The 17,284-nt window shown below is 41.3% G+C and overlaps 1 protein-coding gene across 23 annotated transcripts in view; it reads right to left on the bottom strand.

Moving 5' to 3' along the window:
• ZMIZ1 (zinc finger MIZ-type containing 1) overlaps positions 1–17,284 on the bottom strand; it is a 621,029-nt gene that overhangs the window by 113,986 nt on the left and 489,759 nt on the right. The window contains exons 1-2 of one of the 23 annotated variants that reach the window (XM_061634923.1): positions 14,351–14,412; positions 10,753–10,822 (exon numbers count right to left, since the gene is read on the bottom strand). The exons of 19 other annotated variants lie outside the window; for them this stretch is intronic. In XM_061634923.1, the coding sequence (XP_061490907.1) occupies positions 10,753–10,822; positions 14,351–14,353 (73 nt within the window). In that variant the 5' untranslated portion in view covers positions 14,354–14,412. Of the gene's footprint in view, positions 1–10,752; positions 10,823–12,866; positions 12,930–14,350; positions 14,413–17,284 lie in introns of those variants that run through there. 3 more of the 23 variants (XM_061634927.1, XM_061634926.1, XM_061634924.1) reach the window with 3 other exon arrangements.

The following is a 17,284-nucleotide window of genomic DNA, read 5'->3' as shown; positions in this document are numbered from 1 at the left end:
TTAGGAGGCAGAGCAGATAACAAGAGACGCCAAGTACAAGATCTTAGATAATTATTATACCTAACAAAGGAGTCAGCAAATGTAAGAAACAGAGCATATGTACATGTATGTGTTTCTACCACAATATCATGAGAAGAAACAGCATGGCAGATAAAAACATGCAAAGCATTACCAGCAAGAACAATGAGTAAAAAAATCAGCTATGGGGGAGGGGGAGGTTGCATAAGAAAAGAAGCAGATAGGGAAAGGAAATCCTACATTTGATAGCAAAAATCCAGTTCCAACCTAAGGGTTGCTTTACGTACACTCTGGCCTCCATGGTTACTCCCACAATGTCCATGTAAAGGCTTCCACCCATGTGATTATTCTAACAGAGCACTTAGCATTCTGCATACAAGTAACACCTGATCGCTTATGCAACCCTTGACCAGAATGGGAGCAACCGTGGAGGTACATGCAACACCTAATTATGATATGGGCAGAGGGAGGATCAAGCTGATGGGTGGCAAACGTGGGGTTCCTGCTTTTCCTTTGGAACCCAATCTCCACTGCTGCAGCTTTACAAAGATTTTTGTATAATTTGAATAATTAGCCAAACAAAAAAATTGCTCACCCTTGAATAAGAATTTTAATTTGAGAACACGGGCTAAGAGAGCCAGTGGGTTAAGGCACTTGCTGAGGAAAGATTCTTATTTGCTAACATCTAAACAGGCTTAGCTGAGTATTGTAGGAGGAGCTCATTACAAACACGGCTTCAACATTAAATCTGACAGGATGCTATTGATTAGCATATGCAAGGCACAGTAAAGCAATATAACTAGGAAAACAGCTATTTCAGAATACTCAGGGATCTGTTTCCCAGAGCTAGAAGAAGAGACTAATGGTTTCAATGACTGTGCTTTCTATTACAGAAGGTAATTAATTTGATCCCTGAAATATGAAAATAAATAATTGTTGCTCTTAAAGATAAGAAAAGAGTAAGCAATGGGCAACTAGTAGGACTCTCAGCAGTAGTCAGGCTGTAGAATTTTTGGTGGTTTCCATACCTATGAAATGAAAACCTGGCCAGAACACAGTGGAAGTTGGAGAAATGTCCTTCATATTATATCAGGTCAGGGACACTATGTTCCAGCTTGTTCACTTAGAACTTTCCAGGGAGAAATCCCAACCTGGCAGACTTCTCTTGAGCCTGTATGCACCATTCCCCAGGCCTGTCAAAAGTAACTGGTGAACTGGATTGCACTGAGTTTATTTGAAGGAGGCATATCCCTGATCTAAGATTTACAGTTATGCATGGTGTGGTCAGCAGAGAAAGTGGATAGAGAGAGGTTTTTCTTCTGTTCTCATAACATTAGATCCTGATTCGTGGGGGATTCAGGACAGACAAAATGAAGAATCTGTTAACATAGCACATAATTACTTCACCTATGGAATTTGCTGCCACAGCCTTTAAGAATTTGAGGGAAATTAAGAGCAACAACAGAGGGCTCTCTCTGCGTAACCAGTTCCTGCCTTTAGGGGGAGTAAAACCTAACTACTAGACTGGACCTCATCTTCAAAGGTAATGCTAGATCTTTAAAAGCTGAAACTCCAAAATCAATTTCAGAGCATTTCCACTCTGCTATGGGAATAAGTTATACTGGTCCTCATAACGAGTAATTATTCACCCACAATGTATTTAGTCTTCACCTATATATATTCAAGTCGATTATGATTTATGGCAACTCTATGAATCAGTGACCGCCAACAGCATCTGTTATAAACCACCCTGTGCAGATCTTGTAAGTTCAGATCTGTGGAGTCCTTTATGGAATCAATCCATCTCTTGTTTGGCCTTCCTCTTTTCTACTCCCTTCTGTTTTCCCCAGCATTATTGCCTTCTCATTATATGTCTGAATTATGATAACCTCAGTTTCATCATTTTAGCTTATAATGATAGTTCTGGTTTAATTTGTTCTAACACCCAGTTTTTTGTCTTCTTCACGGTCCATGGTATCCACAAAGCTCTCCTCCAACATCACATTTCAAATGAGTTGATTTTTCTCTTATCCACTTTTTTCACTGTCCAACTTTCACATCCATACATAGAGATCGGGAATATCATGGTCTGAATGATCCTGTGTTTGGTGTTCAGTGATACATCTTTGCATTTGAGGACCTTTCCTAGTTCTCTCACAGCTGCTCTCTCCAGTCCTATCCTTCTTCTAATTTCTTGACTATTGTCTCCATTTTGATTAATGACTGTGCCAAGCTATTGATAATCCTTGACAAGTTCAATGTCCTCATTGAAAGTTACAAAAAATCTTCTGTTGTCATGACAATCTTCTGTTCTCATCTTCTTGACATTCAGCTGTAGTCCTGCTTTTGCACTTTCCTCTTTAACTTTCATCAACATTCGTTTCAAATCATTACTGGTTTCTGCTAGTAGTATGGTATCATCTGCATATCTCAAATTATTGATATTTCTCCCTCCAACTTTCACCCCTCCTTCATCTTGGTCCAATCCCACTTTCCGTATGACATGTTCTGCATATAGATCAAACAAATACGTGATAAAATACACCCCTGTCTCACACCCTTTCCAACGGGGAACCGATTGGTTCCTCCATATTCTGCGCATCAGGACAATCAGATGCTGTGCCACCCCATTTCTTTTAAAGCATTCCATACTTTTTCATAATTGACACAATCAAAGGCTTTGCTGCAATCTATAAAGCACAGGATGATTTTCTTCTGAAATTCCTTGGTCCATTCTATTACCCAACATATGTGCGATATGATCTCTGGTACCTCTTCCTTTTCTAAATCCAGCTTGGACATCTGGAATTTCTTGTTCCATATATGATAACCGCCTTTGTTGCTGAGTCTTGAGCATTAGTTTACTTGCATGGGATATTAAGGCAATAGTTCAATAATTACTGTATTCTCTGGGATCCCCTTTCTTTGGAATTGGGGTATATTTTGAATGCTTCCAGTCTGTGGGCCATTGTTTAATTTTCCGTATTTGTTGACAAATTATTGTAAAATTTTGGACAGATTCAATCTCAGTAACTTGTAGCAACTCTGTTGGTGTGCCATCTGTTCCTGGTGATTTGTTTCTTCCAAGTATTTTAAGAGCAGCTTTCATCTCACATTCTAAAATTTCTGGTTGTTCATTATACCGTTCCTCCGTGAATGAATCTGTCATCCTTGCATCTCTTTTATATAGTTCTTCAATGTATTGCTTCCATCTTCCTTTTATTTCATCTCGGTCAGTCAGTGTGTTCCCCTGCAGTGGCGTCACTAGGGGTGTGTGGACCACACCGGGTGACACCATCAGAGGGGGTGACACCCAGAGCCACCCCTAGGCACCGGGAAGATATAGAGCAGCTGGGCTGCGGTGGGGTTTTTCCTCTATCTTCAGCCCTGGAGCTGCCATCTCACCAGCCACTTCCATCTTAGGGAATCTCCTGCTCTTCGGCTGCAGAGTGGTTTTTTCCCCCATCCTGGCTGGCCTGCCCGCTCATCAGCTGTGAATTTTAGGCGGGAGGTTTGAATCCCCTGCTGCGTGCCTGAGTGGCTTTCCAGGCAGGATGGGGGAAAAACTGCTCTGCAGCCAATGAGCAGGAGATTCAAACCTCCAGCCCAGGGAAGTTCTGCCTCTGTAAACCCGCTGCATGCAGTGGGTTTACAGAGGCAGCACCAGTGGCGTACCAAGGGGGAGTTGGGGTGTAGTCAATCAGGGGGTGCAAGATGGAGTAGGGTTACCAGGTGTCCGATTTTCAGCTGGAGTTTCCGGTTTTGGGGGGTCCCGTCTGGGTCTCGAGCTAATTTACTTTAATCTCCGGACTCTCAACTTCAATTAAAAAAACAACTAAGTTTCTAGGTCATCTAGTTCCCGAGATATACACCAAAATGTCAGGCCCCCTTGCAACTGTTTAATCTGTTTTTTTAACCTATCTATATAGCAGCTTTTAGCCAGAGCTTGGAAAAGTTACTTTTTTAAACTATAGCTCCCATCAGCCCCAGCCAGCATGGCCACTGGATTGGGCTGATGGGAGTTATAGTTCCAAAAAATAACTTTTCCAAGCTCTGGCCTCTAATCCCACCCTTTCAGGATTGTAGGCAATAAGGGGAGCCAGGCTTGTGATTTGTTGACCCAGGCAGTGCTTAGGCTTCATTACGACGTCAAAATGGTGGTTTTCAGGTCTTCAGTTTGAGTAAGTAAGAATATGGGTTAAAGTTTTTTTTCTCTTGTGTGTAGCATGCAGTCAGACCCTGGGCTGTTGGAGAGGGCAGTGCTTTGAAAACCTTTCCAATATGAAAGCTTTAATCCAATACTTGCTTTTCTGGGAGTAAAGGAATGCTGATCCCATGTACCTGGAGTAAACTCCACTGAATTCATTAGGATTTACTTTTGAGTAGACATGGTTAGGATTGTGCTGTAAATTAATGGGACTTCTGAGTAAACATAACAAAGAATTGTGTTTGTGTTGTAAATCTTTCCCTCCCTCTCCAATACTATTTTTCAAACAATGAGGCAGTTCTGCAATGACCAACTGGTTTGACAATAAACTATTATAAATATAAATACATTTAGGCTGTGTGTATGATATTGTAATTTAAAGGTGTAATTTTAATTTTGCTAGTTGTTTATGTTACTACTATTGCCATTACATTCAGTGATATACGGGAATTACGATTTATGAGTAACATTAGTACAAAAAACATTACTAAGGATTCTGTATAGTCTGGTACGGGAAGAGGTCCATGTGGGTGACACCATGAGTTACTGCACTGGGTGACACAACCCTAGTGACGCCACTGTTCCCGTTGATTATTTAACATCCCTACTCTTGATTTAAATTTCCCTTTCATTTCTATAATCTTTTGGAATGGAGCTCTTGTTCTACCTTTTTTGTTGTCATTTTTTATTCTATATAATAACTATTATAATGGTTCTCTTTGTCCCTGCATATTAGTTGTTGTATTATTGCATTTAGGGTTCTGACCATGTTTCTACCTCCTTTTGATTTTGCTTTCCTTCTATCTTTAACCATTTTAAGAGTTTCATCAATCATCCACTGAGGTCTTTCTCTCTTTTTTACTAGAGGTATTGCCTTTTTGCATTCTTCCCTGATAATGTCTCTGACTTGAATCCATAGTTTTTCTGGTTCTCTGTCAACTAAGATTAAAGGCTCAAACCCGTTCCTTATTTGATCTTTATATTCTTCTGGAATTTTATTTAAATTGTATTTTGGCATTATGACTCATTTGTTCTTCTTTAGCTTTACTCTGATTTTCTATATGACCCATTCATGATCTGTATTGCAGCCTGCTCCTGGTCTTGTTTTTGCAGACAGTATGGAGCTTCTCCATCTTCTGCTACCAACTGTACAATAAATTTGATTCCTATATTGACCATCTGGTGATGTCCACGTGTACAGTCATCTTTTCGGTTGCTCAAAAAATGTGTTTACGAGAAACAAATTATTTACTTCACAGAATTCGATAAGTCTCCTGCTTCATTTCTGTCTCCTAAGCCCCATTTCCCCACAATTCCTAGTTCTTCTCTGTTCCCTACTTTTGCATTCCAGTTCCCCATGATTATCAGAACATCTTGTTTTGGTGTGTGATCAATTTATTCCTGTATTTGTGCGTAAAATCTCTCCAATTCCTCTTCTGTGTTTGCTGTTGGAGCATAGACCTGGATGATGGTTATATTAATAGGTTACCCATTTAATCTCATTGATATTGCTTGCTCAGACCTTGCATTATAGCTCCTAATTGCTTTTGCTACATCACTTCTCACTATTAAAGCAACCCCGTTTCTTCTTAATTTCTCATTTCCTGCATAAAATAATTTGTAGTTGCCTGATTGAAAATGTCCCATTCCCGCCCATTTTAATTCACTCACGCCAAGTATTGTAATGTTGATACATTCTATTTCTTGCTTGACAATTTCTAACTTTCCCTGGTTCATGCTTCTCACATTCCATATTCCTATTGTGTATGTCGTACAACTCCAGACTCTCCTTTCACATCTGTGTGCATCAGCCTCTGGGCTTCCTTTCAGCGTTGACCCAGCTGCATCATTTGTCATAGCGCTACTAGTACTTGTCCGTTGTTCTTCCCAAGTAGCTTGCTGAGTGCCATCTGAACTGGGGGTCTCATCTTCCAGCACTATCTCATGTTGCATTTTGGATACTCTGTTCATAGGGTTTTCATGGTAAGAGATATTCAGAGGTGGTTTACCATTGCCTTCCTCTGAGTTTGAATGCATCTTAGTCTGGTGGCTCAGCTTTGACCATTCCGCCTTGGGTGCCCCTGCTAGGAGTCTAGCCTCTTGGTCTAGACCCCTGACGGCATTGCACTCAGCTTCTTCGACACTCTCAACCCCCCTCACCACGATAAGGTGTGCATCTTAGAAGAGGGGTACACAATACAAATATAAAAACTCCACCCTAATACCACCCAAGTATCAGTCATGAAAACCAAGCCAAAAATGATAGTATCCTATAAACTACAGTTATAGATAGGGGGAAAATGTGATTTGGCAAAACCCTCATATGACAAACTGTTTAGTCTGCTAGGGTTTCCTGGGGACTTATAAAGAGGATTGAAGTGTCTCTTCCCCCAAGTTGATCCAGGACACAAACTTCCTTCTAAAAGTCCATTAGCAGCATCCTTTACATTTATTTATTTATATTTTAAATTGTCTTTCAATTGCAAATTTGGGCCTCAAAGGTTGCTTAAAAAATTCAATTAATAACCAATTTTAAACAAATTATATATTGAAACTCAGAGCACAGACTACTGTGCAGGCCTAGACATGTCTAATCAGAAGCAGGTCCCACCGAAATCAATGGGGTTTACTCCCAAGTAATTTTAGGAAAGCAATCTAACATGATGTGCATATTGTATATTTTTGTGTCATTTTGCTGCTTGGACCATGTGCTAATGAAACCCCTTTTCCAATTGGCTTCCCAGGTTCCATGGCTCCTAGAGTTACTTTCCCTTGTCATTCATTTTCTCTGCCCCTGAGTAAAACTCCAGAATATTCACCTGTTTTTTGTCTGTATGCCTTCTTGCTCCTCTCTGCCACTTAATCCCCCCATTGCTTTCCTCCACCACAGGCTCTCTGTCCATTTATTAGATCTTTCTGTAAGCTGGTTTAAGTATTACTAGCGTTAGAGAGGTTCCCATTTCCCAGGCATATCAAGCAGAACTTGATGCATATGTTGGACCACCTGGCAAAGAATTTCCCTGCCAGCAGCCACCAATGATATAGATATTGATGGCAGTGGTTCATGATATGACTGGGTAGTGGGGAAAAACCCACCATGGGGATGCAGATCCCTGTGACCAAAATTTCATATGGCTTTGCTTCCCTGTAACAAACTTGCTGTCTGCCATACAGTTTGGGGTTTGATTTAAGGCTAACTCTGGTTTTTGGTTTTGGATTAACGTGCTTTTTTTCCAGCAAGGCTCCAAGCTTCAATCTAACACTTTAAAGCTTAAATAGATAGTCAACCAAACAGCAAATGAACACCTGCAGAAAAAAAATTAAAATTCAGGACTGCACAAAGAACAATTTGAATGGCATTTATGTATCATTTTTGTTCCATATTATCTTCTGCAATCACAAATGCCACCATGAATTGCCAAATGAAAAGACAACTGACCAGTATGCAAGGGGAAGTAGATGGACAGACAAACAGATCTAGTTTTAGTTTTTTTGTCCCTTTTCCAAAGAAAGATGTGACAGATTTAAAAGGAAGGGGTGTGTGTGTGTGTGTGTGTGTGTGTGTGTGTGTGTGTGTGTGTGTGTGTGTGTGTGTGTGTGTGTGTGTGTGTGTGTGTGTGTGTGTGTGTGTGTGTGTGTGTGTGTGTGTGTGTGTGTGTGTGTGTGTGTGTGTGTGTGTGTGTGTGTGTGTGTGTGTGTGTGTGTGTGTGTGTGTGTGTGTGTGTGTGTAAGATAACTAGAGGCCTTCAATGAAGAGTAAACAAAAAGAATGGGTCTATTTAATTCAGTGACTGGAAGAATAAGACAATAATGATGCATAAAATCATTTTATAAAAATATAAATTGGCCTTTCATGTTCAAGTAGCCACACAATAGAATGAAATGGCCATTGCTGTAAAAGTTAAAGAATCTAGCATAACTAAAAAGAGAAACTTAATACTTTAGTAAACAAAATGTTGACATTGCAGGAATGAGCAAACTGCTAATTTTTGTGTGAATGTGTGTGTATTTTGTAAGCATAGAAGTCTACAGAACTCCGTAACTTCCTATTCCATTGTTCTTTTATTCTTTTTCAAAAAACAAAATGAATGTATTGGATATAGAAAATACACATTTGGTGCTATAGATTCTTGCCTACAAAAGCTCATGCCAGCCACAACAAATTTTGTTAGCCTTATGATGACTTCAGCTCTGTTGGGTGCAAGAGATTAAATTGTTACCCTTCTGGAATATTCTGGATTTTCAACACAAAAGTATCAAATTATTCTGTAACTTTGCACTTTGGTTTAATTCTTCCAAAATGTGAGAACACTATGTGAACGTCAGACAATTCTTGGGTAGGAGACAATCAGATGACGCACTGACCCACAAGAAGTCAGTGAACTCTCAGGGCGGTATTCAACAAAATTACTGTGCTAGCAGAACGATTCCAACTAGCACAAGGGGACTTCCCCCACCCCACTCCTCCGCTGCACATGCATGGCCTCCCCTGCACTATCCCCAAAACTGCTCCAGAAGTGTAGAACAGATTTCGGGGGCACTCATGGTGGAGGAGAGGGATTTGCCCTGACAGAACATTCAACAGCGCTATGTTGAATACAACCCAGACAGCCAGTGTGGCGTAGTGGTTAAGGTGTTGGACCACAACCTGGGAGACCACGGTTTGAATCCCCACACAGCCATGAAGCGCACTGGGTGACCTTGGGCCAGTCACTGCCTCTCAGCCACATGAAAACCCTATTCATAGGGTCGCCATAAGTAGGAATCGACTTGAAGGCAGTACATTCACATTCACACTGAATACAACCCATAGCCTGTGGCAAAGCTGCCCAACTAAAAGGAAGTTATAGCAGTGATTGTTACCCAGTCCAGGTGAATACTTGGGATCCTATGCATATGGCCTGAGCAGTCAATGAACAATAAATTAAACTGAACTGAAAATAAATTGTGATCCTATGCTAACTGATCAAGGCTCAGCAGTCCTTAATACAGTTATCAATAGCTATTACCTCTCTTCTGTTCCTTCCCTAAACTCCACCAAGACAGTATATATATAACAAAAATAAAATATTTACACCCTACATTTTCTGTCCCAACAATGAGGCCACTAAGGTGGCTTTAGAAAATTAAAATAAAAAAAATTAAATTATTCCTTGGGAGCAGGTTCCAAAAGGTGGTCTGAGGGGTGGATTACTGCTGTGCCCCACGGCCATTAGCCTCTATGGTAGGGTTCTATCTTGTTCCCCACAATTTTAATCATCTACATTTGGGGTGGTTAACTGTTGGCCCTCCAGATGTTGCTGGACTATAATTCCCATCATCCCTAGCTACTGCCCATGCTGGCTGATGTTGATAGGAATTGGAGTCCAACATCTGGAGGGCCACAGATTACACCATCTACATGAAACTGCTGATGAAGATATGCAAAGATCTGGGCTGAAGAGTCAACAATAAACTGGTAACTATCAGCTCGATCTCTCCATACCCCAATCCCTAGGGAGGCAGTAGAAACCCTGTGCCATTGTCTGCTGCAATGAGGGGCTGGATGTGATAGGAAGATGAACTAAAACTTAATCCAGGAGATGGAAGTACTGTCAGTCTACCAGGGATAGGTTTCTCTAGCCTATATTGCCCCTTAAGTTGCAAGTTTGCAGTGTGAAGGGGCTCTTTGATCTATCACTGCTTCTAAATGCTCAGGTTATAACAGCAAATAAGAGTGCTGACTACCAGTTGTGTCCTTTCCTGGAAAAGACAGAGCTGGCCACAATCAGTCAGTCATAGACTGGTAAACACCAGAATGGACAACTGCAATGCACTCTGCATGAGGTTGTGCTTGAAAAAATGACTACACTAGGCTGTTGTCTGAGGCGGGACACATGGAGCATATTCAGTCCTGTTCAGTCTTCAGAGGTTATTTGTTTCCAGGCTCAAGGTGCTGGCTATTACCTTGAAAGCTCTAAATGGCTTGGGATCTGTGTACTTTAATATACTGATAACACCCAGCTCTCTTTGCCTCCTTCCTCAGAGTGGTTTAACAATCAATTCCTCTTCCACAGGAACTCTAGGAATTGTAGCTCTGTGAGAATAGGGGTCTCTTAACAGTTCTCAGCACCCTTAACAAATTACAGTTCCCAGGATTCTTTGGGGGAAGCCATGACTGTTTAAAGTGGAATAATAGTGGTATACATGTATGGTGTGAATGTGGCCATAGTCTTTTGTATATACAACTTGTTGGCCTATAACAGCCTTTTCCAACCTGGTGCACTCCAGATGTTTTGGACTACAACTCTCATTATACCTAACGGTTGGCCATGCTGTCTATGGATCAATGACGTTGTAGTCTAAAATATCTGGAGTATAGGGAAGATTGGCCTATAGCATTTCAGAACAAGCTGTTCATTCTAGGCAATATGTACACTACGAAAAGTAGTTGTTATACATACAAAAGCAGGAAAGGCATGAAAGAAACACAATGCATGAGGAAACTATTTTTGGATGAAAATAAACAATGTATGGTCTATACTCACAGTGATGAAAAAAATACCCATAGCATTTAAGAAGTAGAAGATGTCTTGGAAAACGATGAGAAACTATGACCTGAATTTTGACAGACACAGCAAAATAAACATAAATAAAACAAATGGCAACCATGATGCCAGAACTACATATAAATTGTTTCAGTGTGGTATTCTACTGCTAGGTCCTTTGAAGTTTCATTTTTGGGATATCCATGTACAATATTTAGAAATTTTTCTATAAAAATGTAGATTTTACTATTGCAGAGGACAGCTGGCCACCAAAACAGTATTTTTGATACAGAAAGGGGAATTTGTTTTATCAGTATTTGCTGTGGACACTCCAAGACTGGTACTTACAAGACTGCTATTTTACTGCCCTTTTGTCACTGGTAAATTAAGGTAAAGATCAAGAGATAAGGTAGATAGCGTAATGGACAAAATATGGCTAGAAACACTACTTTAGCATGCTAACTTGCCAGCTCTTAACATTATTTTGTGATGGCTCATTTATAAATGTGCAAGACACCACTTAACGCTTCAGTTGTACAGTGCTGGGCATGTGTGCATGACCCTGCTGCCCTTTGTCTTTGGGTTCTCAATTGCTGATCGTTATGTATGGGTGCACCCTGGACAGTGCAATCATTGCTGAATAGTAATTTAATCTCTGTACAAAAGAGAAGCATTTAAGAATTTCCTTCTAATGTCCAAAGTGGGAAATAGCCAATTACATAAGGAATTTGCATTTTATGTAGTTTTTATGGCAATCAGTTATTCTAAAACAAACAAAAACAAATGGACATAAAGGGGTAGATTTAGCAAATGCTCCCTCAAAATGATGATACCAAGTCAACAATGACCCACCCAGAAATGTTATTGACACAATAGAAATATTGTGTCAATATTGAAGATATGCCGTGGGGGGACGTGACGTGACCCAGTGCTCTGTCAGTGATTTTCTTTGGTAGGAATACAAAAAATTGTCTGCAACTACATGAACAGATTCTCCCTAGTTTGTAGGATATTAAAGTGAAAGTTTAGGACAGAATCAGGCAGGGCAGCCACAGGAGTGAACAGTTCCACACCAAGCAGTCATGTTATTGATCAAACAATGCAAGGTAAGTGTTCTAGGACTTTGGCAACCAATCACTATGAAAACTCTGTTTGATTTCCTAAGTAGGGTAAAGAGGGGAAACACCCTCTTAAGTGCAGGTTTTGAAGTCACCTACCCTAACTCTGCTAAGATTTTGACACATCTTGGATGAATTTGGCAAGTAATTTTACAGTAAATCGTAACAGTTGTTCTGAGATTTATTGCTGTATTTTTCTTGTCTACATGATGATATCTTTGGCTGAAGCTTCCAGACTGTAATTGTATGGTAATTCTATGTGTTTATGACTGGTACTTATAATATTCTTTGTTTTCTAAGATTTTCTTGTTTAATAAACAAGAATATAGTTCACTGGTAAAAAATAAACATACCAACAACAGTTGGTGCAATGTTAAAGTATAAGGTTAGAAAAAAATGCAAAACTCAACACAACTTGTGTTATGCACAGCATGGTGACCTTATATCTGCTTTGTATGAGGTAACAAACAGTGGCACCACATTTAAATTCCACAAGTGCATAAATAAAATCAGAATATCCAATTATTTGGCCTGGATGGATTTTAGAATAATATTGTATACCACTAGAACACAGGTAGCTAACCGTTTTCGGCTCAAGGGCCACACTGAGGATTTGCCCCTCCCAAGGGTCACATGTCAGCATGCATGCTCACCCACACATATGCAGTTGCACATTTGTGCCTTCATGCATGCACATTATACACATGCACATTAACAGAAATGAATTAATTGCCCTGGAATGATTTTTACGAGCAGCAGCAATGAATTCAAATTACTGCTTAGTTATAATGATGATTATTACTTTCCTCCCTACACAATCACACCTTTAAACATCAACCAAAATAAATTAGGCTCCAATCCTAACCATATCTACTCAGAAGTAAGTCCTTTAAAATCTAGTGGGGATTACTCCCAGGTACATGGGGCTAGGATTGAAGCCTTAGTTTCCTTGGAATGATTTTCACAGAAACCCAATGAATTCAAATGAATACTTACAAAGTAGAAAACAACAGATGGAGTGAGTACTAGATCTGTCTTTAGAGTGGACGGAGGGGGAACAGGGCACAGAAACCAAACTGGAGGGAACAAGTAGCATACGGCAGCTTTCTGGAGGTAAAAAGTAGGTGGAAGATGGGATGATACCTTCCTGCACTCTCACCTCCTGTCTCCTCACCCTGTTGTCCTTCCCACCTCCTGTCCCTCTCCACCACTGCTTGTCTTTGCTGGGAGCCTTTTGAAGGAACAGTGGGTGTGGGCAGGTAACTACAAAACAGTGGTCAGTAGTTACAAGTACTGTGATGCCTTTGGCAGCTATTGAAAGTGATTGTTGAGCTTTGACTGCCAACAGCATCACAGGCAGCTTCTGATTAGTACTATTAATAGCTCATCAGGAAGCTGCAACATGCGGTTCTGGAGATTATTTAGGATGTTCCTACAAGGCCCCATTCACAGAAAACTGGCTACCTGAGGGCAATTGGGGAAGCCCAATAAAGGTAAGCAACAGCTGAAACACTTGGGGGGAAAAGGAAACCCACCCACTGCTCTGATGAATTTTGACTCACAACTGGACCATATCCTGAAGATTGAATGTGGTCTGCTGCATCCAAGGTACTACTAACATTTTCTCTTTTTTCCAATCCAGTTCTGAGGTCACTGGATGTAAAGTTGCTGGGTAGTTTTTCACAATTTCCCTGTTGAAGGAAATCTGCTGCCTTTTTTATTCAGATGGAACTTTCATCCGTGCCTTTCTGTTCTCAAGCCTTGACTACTGCAATGCTGTGCGGATGGGGCTATCTTTGAAGACCATTTTGAGACTACAACTGGGTCCATTTCCCGAAGAGAGTAGATTTGAAAGCCCACTATATACCTGCAGTCCAATGTTAAGTGTTCCTAAAACATTTTCTGCACAAAATCAGGATGCTCTTTTTTTTTATCCTATAAAGTCCTTAGGAGGCCACATACTTTAGTGTTTGCTTCTTCCCCTGTGAGTCATTGCAATCAACAAAAAACTGAATTAAATGTTCCAAAAAAGCACATGGTACAACCCTCATTAGTCTGTGCCACTTTGGAATGCAGGTGGAAGAAATCACAAGCCTGAATACTTATTTATTATGATTTCGTATTAAAACTATAATTTATTACAAAAGAGTATGTTGGAGCTTAGTTGATGCTCTCCTCCTACCTACTCCTAAAATAGGCTCCATACAATAAACAGACAAAGACATTAAAACAAAAAACCCCTAAAACATTAAACAGCAAGATGGTCCATCACTAGATCAACATTTTATAACTGAAATTCATTGTCTATAGGAAACTGGGGCTGGGATTAATGAGTTATTAAAACAGTCTAAACATGAAATTCTGGAAGAGAATATAAAACTTTAGAAGTAGTGAGTGTCCAAGCTTAATTGAACTTCAAAAACAGAGAAGAGTTCTACTTGATGGATTTCCCATTAGATTAAAATCAGATATTTACTCACCATTAGAAGAGGGGGGGAAGCCTCAAAATGATTATAGAAGCCAAACAGAGGGATGAAGAGGCAAACAGACTTGTTTGTCTCTAAAGAGATGTTCCAAATGTTTTTTTAAAAAGCTATTAAACAACCAGCTGGAGGAAAAGACCAACTTAACATTGACTTTATTAACCCACAGAAAAATCATAGTGAAGTAGGTTGACACTAAGAAACAAGCCCTTTTTACATTTGTCAGTCTTCACAAAACTTATTTTCCTTGCTCCTAGTGTAGGCTTCACAATTTGTGGCCTGCCAAATGCAGCCCACAAAGAACATTTTATAACCGGCCAACTGCTTTACAACAGCCCTGACTTTGAAGTTCTAAATAAATAGCAAAACCCAGCCCCTAGTAGGCTGCCACATATAACTGATGGGCTGCATTGTTTTGATGAGTTCATGAAGTCATGAAGACCTGCTCTAGAGGTGTGCTTGGGCACTAAAATGACCTTCCTCCATGACTTCAAAAAGAAGCTCTATAGGGTTTAAGAAACACTAGGCTAATTAATGACTGATGCTACACTGATTTTTATTTAAAATCATACTGCTTTATCATACTCACATGTGTGTACCTTCAGGTTGTTTTTGGGTTACCAGAGATGAGATGCAGACAAGAGGTTTGCTTACAAAGAGTTAAAATTTATTGAGTAAACTTACAAGCATACAGCCAAGTATCCCAATAAAAGTGGATCAGCCACACAGCTCTGCAGTAGCTAGTGTCAGACTGAACACCCCATTGGGCACAAGAAACACTTTTATAGCATAAAAATTGGCATACAACTATTAGGATTACATAAATGATTAATGAGCATACAGACATCAAAATAATATATCATGGCACCTGTTGCCTATAATTGGCTATTCTGACCTTGTCACAGGACACCTTCAAAAGCAGACTAATTGCTAGAAAACTATATTATCTTTACTGGAAACACCCTGGCATCCTTCCTTGGCAAACTATATGCCTACCATATCCTCTCTATCTTTGCTAACAAGCAGCTGCTGCACTACCTGGCCATTGACCGTCCCTTGACTCGTCCACCTGTGGCTAACGAGCAGCTACTGCCCTATCTTATCATTGACCGTCCCTTGACCCATCCACCTGTTTATGCCAAGTAATACCCTTGACTCTATGCCTATCAGCTTCCTTTAATGTCTTGAGTTAACAAGGTACCTTCCCCTAACGATGCTCCTTTCATGTCTCAAGGTAATGAGGTGCTTTCCCAGCATCATACTGGGCAAGCCATCATATCCTCATTAGAACACCTAGATAAGACCCCAGGTGGTCATGAGGTGATCTGGCATACCCAAGGATGCTGGGGCTCTAAAGGGGAATACAATCCTTTAGGCTAACTAACAAATACATACTGAATATATCTTGCTATAGGCTTCTACCTGCTTGCTGGGATAATATACTGATACAGGGTATACAACATGAGACTTGTGATGAACAAATCTGTCAAATCTGGTTTCTCATTTTTCAAATCTTCAGTTCACTACATTTCCACATCAGTTTGTGACTTTTTTTTAAAGTCCACATGAAAATGTGTACGCATTCTCCTAAAAGAAGAGGCAGGGAGGAGGAGGCAGCAGCTGTTTGGGGGCAGCCTCTCCTTAAATCTAAGGGAGGTGCGACTGTGTGTAGAAGGGCAGCGGTAAGAGGACGTGCGCTCTGGCTTTGCCGTGAAGCGTAGCAGGAGAGGCAGGAAAGCAGAAAGGCAGGAAAAGCCTAGTTACACCCCTACGCCAGTTCAGGCCTCTCCTACCCCCACCATAGGATCAGAGAGCCTGGTAAAGTTCACCCGTGATGGCTAGCAGCCCCCTGAAAGGGCGTGAACACGCGCAAACTAGCAAGATGGAGGAAGAGCAGTCACCATCTCTCTCCCACCACTCGGAGCAGGCCTTGAGAGTGCGGGAGCACCGGAGGGAGGGGGTAAGAAGCACTTCGCCCCCCCTCCATTCCAGGGCAAGAAGATTTCCTAAAGTTTCTCAGTTGGGTCAGAAGGTTGGTGGCAAAAGAGGTTAAGCGGACTGGGACTGCTCAGTCAGGAACCAGCCCCAGGCCCTGCACTTCCCAGTTGCCCACTTTTCAAAAGAGAAGGCATCACCCCCACAAGGGGCACAAAAAGAGGAGGCGGACAAAGTGGCCCTCCCCCACACCTTCCTCCTCATCTCTCACCTCTATATCAATTTCATCTACCTCTTCTTCTCACCAGTTTATAGGAGAAACCAGAAGGGCAGACATAGGAGTAAGAGGGCCCATTCTTCACATAGTCAGAAGGAGAGACATGGGGCCAAAAGGAGATTTAGTAATAAGGCCGCCACTGCCTTGGGGCTTCTATCAGGTTCGGGGCACTCCTCATCCTCATCAGCCAGGGAGGAAGGGGAACTATCTGAGGAGGAATTGGAAGGCCCCCCCCACCAAGGAGGAGACACTTCTTAGCAGAGGTTTTTCCAGCAATTCTTGCCAAAACTAGGTAGATCTTGGAATTACATGAAGAGCAACCTACAGAAGCTGGTCCAGCTGCTTCTACTTCCTCCAAGGGGTCTAAATCAGCCTTCCCAGAAGGCCACCACAGAATAGCTACTCTCCCTTTCCCGGTCTCTTTCCAGGAGCTGTGGTCAGCAGAGTGGGCGACTCCAGGTAAACATAAACCGCTGCACAAGCTGGTTAGCAAGCATTACTCCTTTGCCCCCATGGTGATGGAACAGCTTAGAAAGCCAGGAGTGGACCAGCCAGTGGTTGCTCTCTCTTCCTCTGCGGTTCTTCCAACAGAGGGGGAAGGGAGGCGTAAGGATGCTTGTGATAAGAGGTTCAAGGTAGCACTGCGCAAAGACTTTGAGGCATGAGGTGCAAGGCGTCGCTTTCAGGGCCTCAGCAGCTGCATCAGTGTTCACCAGAGC

This window comes from Rhineura floridana, chromosome 7 (assembly GCF_030035675.1).
Source record: "Rhineura floridana isolate rRhiFlo1 chromosome 7, rRhiFlo1.hap2, whole genome shotgun sequence".
NCBI classification, from domain to species: Eukaryota; Metazoa; Chordata; class Lepidosauria; order Squamata; family Rhineuridae; genus Rhineura; species Rhineura floridana.
The sequence above is the reverse complement of the archived record's forward strand: the minus strand, read 5'-3'. Positions and strand labels throughout refer to the sequence as shown.